The sequence below is a fragment of the Halictus rubicundus genome, chromosome 5 (assembly GCF_050948215.1).
Source record: "Halictus rubicundus isolate RS-2024b chromosome 5, iyHalRubi1_principal, whole genome shotgun sequence".
Taxonomy (NCBI): domain Eukaryota; kingdom Metazoa; phylum Arthropoda; class Insecta; order Hymenoptera; family Halictidae; genus Halictus; species Halictus rubicundus.
In genome coordinates, this window is record NC_135153.1 from 8,222,680 (window position 1) to 8,234,911 (window position 12,232).

Below are 12,232 nucleotides of genomic sequence, written 5' to 3' on the forward strand. Positions count from 1 at the left end.
AACATCGGAGCTTCGCCTCTACATAGAAACCCTCTGTGGTTGATTACTAAATAAGGCTTATTAAATTTACTAATTGCATGTAAAATGAAATAAAATTATAATAAAAAAATATAAAATTAATAACGACTATTATTTCTAAAAATAATAGATTTCCAAATAATGCATTTGTCTACAATATTTTATAGTACTTTTTATAGTAATCTTTTTATAGTATTCTTCCTGTTAATTTCTAATTTCTTGCTATTTTTTCCACATTATCTTATCTTATAATTTTGTAAATATAATCGGATATCAGACGTTGAGAATGTAATCGATTAATCGTTTGGTTCAGTTATCGATAATAGGTCGTTACACATAGTTTGCAACTTCAGGGCGAACGTTCTTTTGGTCGTTATTGCGCTACTGGTGAGTACTCAATTTTCTATTCAATCGTAATTTTAGTGAATAGTGTTGTTTTATTGATCACTTCGCACGAGAAACTTTCTTTTTAAATAGTTTCTTGAATTATTAACATTTTTCGTTGAAGAAGTAGTTAGTTTAAAGTTTTTAATATGTTATTTTGATAACACGTGTTAGTATTAATCGTCCATCTTTAATTTCACAGTTAAAATTTTGCAGAATTTTTTTCATTTTTATGAAGATAATGAAAAATTCCTAAAAAATTCCGAAATTACACTTTATATATTACATATATACTTGTATAATATCACAAAGAAGATTTAAATTTTATTGTTCATATTATGGGAAATCATTAGTTAAAGAATAGATTGTATTCGCATACTGTACTAACAAGTTTCAAGTAGATAATCGTAAACTTTGAAGGTACATTATTATGAACGTTAAAATGATTTCATTAAATGATTAGTGAAAGTGTAAACATACAATGGGTCTCGTAAAGAAACAATAATACAATAAAGTTTTTAATAAATAGAAAAGGGTCAAATAATTATAATTGCATACATGCTATGAAGTTTACTAATGTATATATTTTGTTTAAAACAGAAGGAGTAAAAAATAAGTTTTTATTAAATATGTGGCAATGTCAACAATAGCTCAATCAATGAAATTCCATGTGGGAATAAGAGTACAAAAGAAAGACATTTCACATATTTCATGCATAGACAGTTTTATGTGAGTCTGTATACAAGTGCATAATTGGGTATTTAAGGATAAAGTAAAATGTCTAATAATTCCAGAGTATTTGCTAACAAAACTTGGTAATGTTCAGAATGAAAAATACATTGTGAAACATCAGCGGTCGACGTGGCACGAACATGTTGATAAAAATAAAAACGAAGGTATCATATCTAAGTTTATCGCTGTTAACAGATTACATAGGCTGTGAACAAAATGATACCAAACATTGCAGAAATATAAAGTCTTAGTATCATTTTTCTTCAAAAATAGTAGGCCATAACTTATTTCTAAAGATATGTCAAATTGCATGTTGTGTTTGTTTAAAATACTGTATATTCTTTGTTATTTTCTTGAAAAAGTTGGTTTAAAAATTAAAAAAAAAATCATAGCATCAACAGTTCCTGATAAAATGATTGAAATCTGAAAATTTGTTATGATATGCATGTCAAAATTAAAATATGGGAGATTAAAATTTGAAGTTGTCATGTTACGAGACTCATGTTGTATAAACACGTTAATATTTCATGAAATTTCTATTTTTTCACATGTTCTCCACTAAAATGATTCTTTTTAATGCATTGCAAAATTTATAGTGTTACTATTTATGTATATCATTGTGTAATTTTTGACTTCTTCAATTTATAGAGCAAACATGCAGTTACACATCAGGGGCGAGCACACAACTATTGTTGAGTCGCATGAAAATGAGACTATTGGAGAGATAAAGGTACGTTAAATAAGTTCAATTTGAATTGTGTTCATTTTATAAAAACTAGTTCACTACTTGGAAACTAAACGTATGTGTGAATAAAATCTGTTTTAAGATTATTCTAATTAAAAAATTTTTCAAACAGCTTAAAAGCATTTTCAAAAATGTAATTTCACATTTGGACTCCTGTGCCCTGAGCCAGCGATAGGCACGGTAGAAGCTCCTGAGCTGCCTGCTTTCCCCACCAACGTCTTTTTTGCGCAGCTCGTATCCTCGCCGCACTGTGGTGTTTCATGCCTTCGTCTCTCCCCTCGTACGTTCCGCCATAGCCGACCATGTGCACGGCTTATGGCATAAGTCCCGTCTATGGTGGAACGTACGAGGGGAGAGACAAAGGCATGAAGCATCGTTGCGCAGTGAAGGTGCGCGGTGCACGAAAGAGACGTTGATGGGAGAAGCGTTTTGCCTGCGGCAGGCATCCGTGCCAATCGCTGCCCTAAGCACTACATTGACTAGGCTATTAGATATAACAATTTTGATTCAGCTTCACAATTTTTTTTTTCAATCAAGATTTGGTTTCAATTGAATAAAATATGAAGACTTTAACTTAATATTAGTTTTTATAATATCTAAGAAAATGCTAAACAAGTCTGTTTCTGACAGTTTGTTGATGGTTAGATTTCTTGTTTTTGCATATGGTTATACAGGGAGAATAGAAAAAAACTGATCTTTTGAAAATGTAGAACTGAAATTTTGCATAATACATTTTGAATTGTAATTTGATATTTGAAATGTAATTTGTCTGTATCAGTTACACTCATGATAGTTCTCTTATATTATAAAAAATAATTATTTGATACTGGATAATATAATTTATAACTTGATATTAGTTCTTTTTATCATTTACACATGAGGTAATTCTATGACAGATAGTTTATTATTTGCACATAATATATTTAATTGCGTTGCATAGATAACCTAGAGTCAGTAAATTCTGCCTCTAGGAGGAGCAACAACGCAACATAAAAGTACAAATTCATGAGCTGGCAATCTAACACATTTTAGTTGATTACCATTCGCAACATTTGTCAACAAATATAAATTCAATTTTCCTCGTAAGACGTTAAACGTGGAAAGCTGCGTGCTTTTGCAAGTCCCATCCAAACTCGAAATCTCGGGTACCCGCACACCCCTGTTGTTTATACAAAAGCCGGCGCAGCGGTGTAGCTTGAATATAAAAAGTCTACCATTGGCGTGGCCTACAACGTGTTTATATAAAAGTATATAATTCTTAAGCAAAGATAATAAACTTATATTTTGACACATCTATTTTTCAGAATAAAATTGTGCAGTTGGAGGGAGCTGCAAATATAGATTTTAATCTATATTGTTCTGGACTTCTATTATCAAATGATGCTTTAGTTGGGGGACTTGCATCAAATACTTTAGAATTAACAGTTTCTCTTCCTGGTGGTAAGTTATTTGTTTATATACTCTAGTTTTACGTTACTAATAATAATTTAACTGATTTGTGTTGTGATACAACCAAATAATAGTAACAGTTCTGATGAAATTATAAAAATCTTTCAGGTAAAGTGCATGGGTCTCTAGCTCGTGCTGGTAAAGTAAAAGCTCAAACACCGAAGGTAATTAGACCATTGTTCATTATTAAAATCGTTGCTATTCCTTTCTCATCATCATTAGTTATTAAATTTTCACTTCACCTAGTTCACTAATTTGGCGATATATCCGTTACTGTTGAAAAGAATGTAGGTGTTCTGTAATAAGAGTAACAAATTTTAAGTCTCCTATTTCTGAAGCTCGAAGTCCGGTTGTCAGAGTTATTTATTTAAGAAAAAAAAGTGGTCCATCAACAATTTAATTTTTTGCGTTGGCAATTGTTCCGCGGTTACACGTGTTCGAAACGTGTCTCTTTTTGTATAGCACATCAATTTCAATTCTGAGAAAAAAATTCTCAACGTGCGTGGCACAAAGTGTTATTTTACTTTAGGCTCGGTCACTTTTCATTCTCGTATTATACAACATTCTTTATAGGATTCTTCCATGCTATATTATCTTGCTTATTTCAATTGCCAATATTCCTATAACATTATTTTTGTTTATATTGTTACGAGCTTGTAAACACTCTTATCTTTCGTACAGGTTGAAAAACAAGAAAAGAGTAAAAAGAAAACCGGCAGGGCTAAAAGGCGAATTCAATACAACCGAAGATTTGTGAATGTTGTTCAAACTTATGGCCGTCGACGTGGACCAAATGCTAATCCTAACTCGTAATTGTATATACATATACATGTTTTCTGATCAAGAAAATAAAATGAAAAGCTAAATATGAGGAGTTTTTATTTTTTATGATTTACAACTGTATTTAAAGAATCTAGCAGGGTAAGCAGGGGTTAAATGGCCCCCATGTAAATTTTTATTTTTATCGTTTGATAAACAATGTTCTTGGCCTGAGAAGTCCTGTAAAATTTTGTTCTCCCTACCCCTATAAGTTAACCTTACAGATTCCGTTAGTTCGGTAAAACTTCTATTTGGCATTCAATAATCCTCTTGGACCCTGCATTGCCAGTGCGTCAACACCGAGCATCTTCTAGGTAACAATATTTCCATTGTATATTGTACTTTCAATTCAATCGCGACACCAACATTTGTAATACACGTTTAATTCAGAATATATTCGTGTTGTTTGGTCAATCGCGCAATCTCTAAAACCCTTAATTATTGCCCAATATCCTAACCTAATAATTGAACGTTCCCACACGATACAATCTTACCGCTTGGATTGTACCAATTCAATTATATTAGTTACGAAGTCTACTATCCTAGCGGCTCCCCAATTTCGCATTGGGTTCGTCCGCGTACCTAACTAACAAATTTCAACCATATTCCTGGGGTACTAACCCTTCGCCGGCCTCTCGCGTTGCTCGCAGCCTTGGCTCGTAACACCTTCTACTTTTTAATGTATTAAATATATTTAAAAAATAAATAAAACTTAGAATTATTTAATTTCGAATTCCATTTTCCCTCCTACAGCAAGATTTCCTCCGATTTTGCCCGATATTTACTCTTAGTGCGACCGATCTGCCATCTATAAGGAGACCAAGGTTTGATCTCAATTTGCTTTCCATTTGGCATGGAATTTTGGCTGCAAGCTTTGTACTCAAATACCGAGCCATCTGTTTCTGCATTAGGCTCGAAATTTGTCGACAAATTATTTGCAAATAGGGACCAAATCCTGCTTTCAAGCATGCTTTTGACACCAAAATGACCGTTTTTTGCTCGCAAAATACTCAAGTTTGCTCATGTTTGACTGACTGGGTGTATAGTGAAAAGTTGCTCAAAATGACATTCTTGAAAACATATGCTAAGGTGAAGGTCATTAGAGTTGAGTGCGCTAAACGTAATATTTACCCAAATAAATTTTTAATTTAAAATAGCATGTATTATTCTATATCTAACAGTATTATTAACCCACGGAGTGCGGACTTTTCGAAATGACGGGGGCTGCTCAAAATGATGTGATATTGTACAGACGTGTAGTTTTTATTATTCTTTTGTTAACAATTGTTTAAATTAGCATGTGTAGTATCTCTACGAGCCTCGAGTAAATACGCCATCGTTTATAGTTGAAGAGATAATAATTGGAAGTGTGTAAGCCAACTATTGAAACATCGGATCAAAATGACCTGGCATTCGTTATACAAGGGTGAATAAGTATGTAGATCCCACAAACACTTGACTACTTTCGATTAGTTCTCTTAGCGTTAAAATTGATAAACATTGCGAAATAAAAAAGCGTTAAGAGATTGTAAAAGGTGGTAAAGTAAGAACAATGTTTACTACAATAAAAAAAAATAAATATAATACTCATTTAAAGATGAATTTTTTAAATTTAATTTTTTCATACAATCACTTCCTGAATTATAGTAGCAGTTTCACAACAGTTCTATACAAGTTATCACTGCATGCATAACTTTAATTTGGTAGTCCTACTGAAAGATATGGAATTTTGTATATAATTGGAATATAGAGTAATTCGAAATATCTATTTACTGCAGTAACAATAATATAATAAAAAATCTACATAAATGTGTGTACGTATCTTAAATATGTTTAGAAATTTACAATTATTCATAATAAAATCTTGACACATATAGTTTACTTACTCTTTGTACAGAATGTCTAGTTATTAAGTTTGGTGATACATAATCAGACTTTTACACAAAATAATGACATATTATTATTAAGAGGAAAAATGATTTATTAGAATCAAGTTATTTTATCAATTTGTGTCCACTAGGAAGCGCGCATTCTTTAATGTATTAACAAAACTTAACATATTATCTTGAAAAAAATTGTTTTCAATTTCGAAAAAATAGATTATACTGTGTGATTTATAAATAACATAATTGTTATACAAGTAATAGTACTTTTTAATACTTTAAGACTTTAATATAAATGTTTGGAGCATTTTACAAAGTAATAAATTCTTTTATGCTAAAATATTTTGTTTGTGTTTTACGAAAGTTACAACATATGTAGATCTTTGCTGTCAATTGTTGGTACTTAAATAGTAATATTTTTTATAAAAGCCTGGACTTCAAAATTTCATAAACCATCTTATTTCGAAAATATGGCATGTCCTGTTGCGTAAATGTAATTTTCTTATTCGCAGAAATGTATTCAGCAAACATACAAGAAAATACACCACAATCGCTTCCATTCATTTGTTGTGGAATATTTTTGGCACACTCTAACTTCCAGTTACTGGTATCGTATGGTTGCTTTTTCTTGTCTAAACTTTCGTCTTCCAAATATTGTCGCAATGCTGATAAACATTTTAGATTATTGCCACCCATACTATCATAATAACGTATAGACTTGTCTCTGAAGTCAATTATTGACATACACCAATGAATATCTAAATGTATAGGAACAACTATAAGATCTTGCGCAAATATATCAATTTTTCTTGTCCATCGCTTAAGAGATGTGTGTCCACCTGAGATTAATTTTGGATAAAAAAATGTATTCATAGCATGTGCTTTTGGATATTTGTCATTAGTACTTCTGGCTATTAGTAAATTCATATAAAAATTAATTACTTCATCGTTTAACCAATTTAAATCGGCCAATGTATGAATATCTTTTCTTGTGATTCTGAGACCAAAACCTTCTACGAGAACTTCGTCTGGTGGTCGTGGAATAAGAGCATTTTTCACATCTCGTATCATCTCTTCAGTTAAGGTAGGTAATAATGCCTCCTCATGTTCTTCTCTTTCATCTAGAACTGCTTCACATAATCGCATAGAACGAGCTAAATGTTCCTCCAAGGCAGCTTCTCTAGCTAAACGATTATGTTTAGATAACACACATGTCATTTTTTTTAATTCCTCAGCCACTTTGTAACATTGCTCTATGCGCTCTTTGTATCTTTTTTCTACCTGTGGTATAAAATCTTCCCGCATCACAGCTTTAGCAGCTAATTGATCTCTTAATGTATTTGTAGCTATGCTTTCAGTGTATTTATATAAGGTTGAGTTTCCTGTGCTCAAATGTTTCCGCGGGGTCTGTGCTTTATTACAAATGGAATGTACTGCACCGTTTTCATTCTTTTCTATATTAGTAACCATTATTTCTTTGTTTGATTTCTCTTTGTTTTTGGTTTCCTTATTCGGTAGTGTGTTCCAATGCATTTGAAACGTATTTTTTTTTCTAGGTATTTGTTGAACTTTAGAAGTAGGATTCGAAGAATCAGCCTTTTCTAAATCTATTATTTCTACCACATCTGGAATTGGTCTTTTTTCTTCATATTTATCACATATAACATGTATCCTGTGTGGGAGGAAGTTTTGCAATAATTCTTCATACTGATTTTTTTCTTTCAAACGATGAGTTTTATTTAAAGTTGGGCATTGTTGGCGAGCTCCAATATTTGGCCCATCTTTAGATTTACTATCAAAATAGCCCATGTTTAATTCATTGTAGCACTGTTCAGATTTAGGTAATGAAAAACATGATGAACAGCATCTGAATGATTTATCGCTATTATTACATGTACCGTTTAATCTATTGGACGATTTAATGGGAGAGTGTTTATGTTTTGTTAAAATTTGAATATCATCACTGTCACTATCTTCATTGATTTCAATTGGTTCTTCATCCACATTGATGTTTTCATAATCACAACAACGTTTCTTTGGACTTATAAACTCTTTTTCTGAACTAAATGACACAGCTCTGCGTTTCCTCGGTGTTTCGTCTACCCAGCCAAAAAGTTTTTTCAATAAATCAAATATCAACATGATGATTGTAGAAAGATGACTGCCCGCTGCACAGAGCCCAGAAATTTTTCACTAATATGGCCATCCAAAATTTGTATGTTCAATTAGATACAAGTATTTAAGTTCTATGAAAATCTGAAAAGAATAGTAAAATTTGATCAATGATAAAAAGTTAATAAAACATCACTTATTAGAAAAGTCAATATTTCAGATTAAAATACTTACATTGTATACATTTATGTCTATAAATATATATTAAGTCAAATTATTCTAAATATTTAGATATACAACCATATACGTAAGGAAGTGTAGCTTTAGACAATTGGAATTGGTATCCACTGTATAAGAATTATAAACTCAAATAACCTAAAATGATCATTTGAATATAGTGTATGTTACTAATAAAGAGGAAATTTAAATTTATACATAAGGTATTAATCGAAGTTGATAAATGTGATTGCATATGAACTAAAAGGTATACCTATGAAGAGTATTCGGACATTCGTCCTTATTTTCCAGAAATTTTGTTACTATATCAATACACTCAACAATTTTATATTTTACTAGTTTTAAGAAGAAATGGAAATATTATACACGTCGTAAATTTCACATACAAATTTAAATATAGTAAGGAATAAACCGTGTGTTCAATTCCATTGGTACTAATGCAAAGTATGGATTGACAACTCCCGCGTATTTCAGGGTAGACTTACTCAATATATTACTTTGTTAACACAGTTCAAGTGCCCTCTACAGAAATGCATTACTACTACATAATCAAGGGCGGGAATTACATGATGTGTTTTTATCAATTGCATTTTCAGAATGAATAACTATACATTTATTTGTGAGTCAAGCCTATTTACTTGGATGCATCTTTTCAACCGCTATAAGGTTTAATAAAGGAAAATAAGAGTTTTCCTGCAAAATCAGATGTTGTCATCTTAAACTTCATTACATCTTCGACTTCGATTTTAACCTCCTTTTTCATCTACTTACGATAATCTTTCTTTTGTAATCATTAAAAAACCTCAAACCATAATTATGATATTATCTGATGTATTAACAGTAAAAAGATATTTATGTAGATGACCTCTTTCAATTAGATTAACCTGTACCACAGACGAGGTATAAGGATAGACCTATCAGAGACTATACCTCTCTCCCAAAGAGATTTCCTCTCTGGTACGGCATTCCAGGCATTCTGCTCGCACAACGAGCTTCCATACGTCGCACATTTTTGACCGGGCCAAAAAAACTTAATACGACGCATACAAGCACTTTTTCATCTGTTTATTATGTAAACAGTTTTACATTTTAACTACAGATAAAATTATTTTTAATTCGTTGAATCGTTGATACGCCGTGTAAGAAATCAATAATACGATATATCTCGGAAATTGGCCTCAACGTTCGGTTTGCTATATATATGTTTGTACACAAGATGTTTCGTGACCCGTCGCAATGCGTCAACACTGAATTTGTCATTCTTTAATAAATGATTTATTTTGTAAAAACTGTGTTTAAAAGTTGTAACCTAAGAAACCTATTGTACACAAAGCGTAAAATTTGAAAGTCGATAATAAGTTGAATAATATATCAATACTTTCCTCCTAATTCAATCCAAAATGAGCGTTTACAGCGTTATAACATCAGATTTTTTAAATGTATCTATTACTAATTCTAATCAACAAAATTACGTAGAACGAAGATTTCAAAAAGGTATAACAGTTGACGAATTTAAGGTAAGAATGTTTTATCATGATTTTCATTGTACTATCACTTTTACTATTATATACCAATTTGTTGTTACTTTACGACAGGGGAAATTGGAGCTTATTACTGGTGCTAGTCCAGCTACAATGATAGTTGAAGTATTTGATAAAAATGATAGATTAGTCTGCATATTAAACAATGGACAACAACTTTTAGGATCATATCCTATTGATGATGGAATGCGAATACATGTAAAATAAATTTGTTACTTAGTTGTTATTGATAAGGGTTTTTGTATTTATTTATTGATAATAATAATAATGACAATAATATAAATATATAATGCATTTTAGGTAGTTGATAATTCTACACACAATGAAGCAAATTTAAATAGCGTTGAAAAATTTGAGATATCTGAAGAAGAATACGCTAAAAGAGCAGGTAAAATGCATAAACATTTCTATCCTCTTTTAATTGTAAATAATACAAATAATATACAATTTTTCGTGTAATTTGCATAGTGTCACAAAACTGATAAGATGACCTTAGAGTGATCGTTGAATTCCAAAGTTTATAGTACTTTCCTTCATGTCTTATATTATTGTTCTATTTCAATTTTAGCAGTTAAAAGTCACCTCATGATAATGTCATTATAATCTCTGAATATGTTTTAATGTCAGCTGAAATATATTTAATGGCAACAGTATCCACTTATTGTATAAAAGAAACAAGCGGTAACGTTAAAAACTTCTAAAAAATGAGTTTGAGAAAAAATATTCTTTGCAGAATATTCATTTTATGATACCACATAAAACAAATTGCATGAAAAATATATTTTATGTCATCATAATTGAAGGAGATACATATTTAGGTAGCTACCTTTCAGTAAATTATGCTGTATAACTACATATTTATATAACATATTTGTATTATAACATATCGTATGCTACATCTATTTAAAATTTTTGTCATCCTATGGTTATGTCAATGTTTTTTGCCTAATACTAAAAGATATGGAAAAATAAAACAAAATTAAGAGACTTAATATTGTAAAATGTACAGAAATTATTCGATAAGATATACTTTTTCAATGCATTAGATACTGTAAAAGCATTCTTAGAGAAAAATAAGTTAGGAAAATATAACAAGGAAAAAGCAGAAAAGAAAGCAGAAGAAAAGAAACAAGAGGAAGAGGCTGAGGCAGCAGAAGCTAACTTGTGTCATGTTGGGGACCGTTGTGAAGTTTTTGTACCAAACCAACCAAAAAGACGAGCTACTATTATGTATGTTGGTGAGTAGCATAACTTGTGTTTGCCTATATGGTTTTATTTTCTATTATTTACAGTTTAGAAATATAACACATTCTATTTATAGGTAAAACGGAATTTAAGGAAGGTTGGTGGATTGGTGTAAAATATGATGAACCACTTGGTAAAAATGATGGAACGTAAGATTATAACGAATTTTATCTTTTTCTATAATTGTATGTATATGTACACTCAATTTCTCATATCTCATATTACAGTGTCAATGGTAAAAAATATTTCGAGTGTTTACCAAAATATGGTGGATTCATAAAACCAACGCATATAAAAGTAGGAGATTTTCCAGAAGAAGAATTTGATTTGGATGAAGAACTTTAAAATATTTTAATTATTCTATCAATTTTGTCTGAATCATATTTTCTTCATTTTAATATATCTGGTCTCCAATTAACAGGACATGTTTCTTCAGTCTGAAAATGTTGATATAAAAAGAGGAAATTTTATGGTATGATTTTCATAAAATGAACTTGTAGTTAATAAATTATACTTACAACTGTATTATCTTCTTTATAAACTTAAATTGTTTTATCAGCTTCTGCTGTAATCATGCTAGTACTGGACATGTTATACTAAATAGTTCAGCTTTGCTATCCATAAGCCTGGTTACACTGGTGTTTGCAAGCATTAACAATTATATCTTATAAAACACATGTAGAATTGTATAGAGATTATACCCGGTTGATTATTTACCCTGTTCTCCAGTCCCAAATCTTTATCATTTATTACAGGCAGAGAGGAGCAGAGAGCTCTCACGCACAAGGTTTTTGTGCAACCAATATTGTGCTGTCCGATGGCCCAAATCATCGACGAGAAAATATCTCGTCGGTGACCGAGCAGCTTAGCATGTAACACAACTTGGGCAGCTTTTAGCAGGGAACAGAACCGAGTAGCTTACGGCCCTCGCAGAGTTGGGCCAGAGAGGAAATGAGAGTGCTCACGCCCGGGATTTTAGTGTCCCCGGTATAGTGCTGCCCCTAGTCTAATTTTTAGCCTGGACCAGAACCTGTATCATCTTTTTAGCCTGGGCCAGAACCTGCATC

The 12,232-nt window shown here is 31.3% G+C and overlaps 3 protein-coding genes across 7 annotated transcripts; 2 read left to right on the forward strand and 1 right to left on the reverse strand.

Moving 5' to 3' along the window:
• The first annotated feature begins 273 nt into the window (after window positions 1-273).
• Rps30 (ribosomal protein S30) lies at window positions 274-4,199 on the forward strand. Its single transcript, XM_076788031.1, has 5 exons — window positions 274-405; window positions 1,783-1,864; window positions 3,184-3,319; window positions 3,437-3,492; window positions 4,010-4,199. Exons 2-5 carry the CDS (start codon window positions 1,790-1,792, stop codon window positions 4,139-4,141), a joined length of 399 nt encoding a protein of 132 aa, XP_076644146.1. The 5' UTR covers window positions 274-405; window positions 1,783-1,789; the 3' UTR covers window positions 4,142-4,199.
• A 1,543-nt stretch (window positions 4,200-5,742) lies between these two features.
• Window positions 5,743-9,384, reverse strand: LOC143354177 (uncharacterized). 5 transcript variants are annotated; one of them, XM_076788033.1, is made up of 3 exons: window positions 9,310-9,384; window positions 8,377-8,517; window positions 5,743-8,286 (listed from the first exon to the last, which is right to left on the reverse strand). In XM_076788033.1, the coding sequence occupies exon 3, from the start codon at window positions 8,170-8,172 to the stop codon at window positions 6,451-6,453; it is 1,722 nt and encodes a 573-aa protein (XP_076644148.1). In that variant the 5' UTR covers window positions 8,173-8,286; window positions 8,377-8,517; window positions 9,310-9,384; the 3' UTR covers window positions 5,743-6,450. The 5 variants fall into 5 exon arrangements, with proteins under 5 accessions (XP_076644148.1, XP_076644149.1, XP_076644147.1 ...); XM_076788034.1 differs by lacking the exon at window positions 9,310-9,384 and adding an exon at window positions 8,991-9,289 and having other exon boundaries at window positions 8,377-8,489; XM_076788032.1 differs by lacking the exon at window positions 9,310-9,384 and adding an exon at window positions 8,633-8,949.
• A 43-nt stretch (window positions 9,385-9,427) lies between these two features.
• On the forward strand, window positions 9,428-11,721 carry Tbcb (tubulin-binding cofactor B). The gene is made up of 6 exons (XM_076788038.1): window positions 9,428-9,896; window positions 9,975-10,118; window positions 10,221-10,308; window positions 10,967-11,158; window positions 11,242-11,314; window positions 11,393-11,721. Exons 1-6 carry the CDS (start codon window positions 9,780-9,782, stop codon window positions 11,508-11,510), a joined length of 732 nt encoding a protein of 243 aa, XP_076644153.1. The 5' UTR covers window positions 9,428-9,779; the 3' UTR covers window positions 11,511-11,721.
• The last annotated feature ends 511 nt before the right edge of the window (window positions 11,722-12,232 follow it).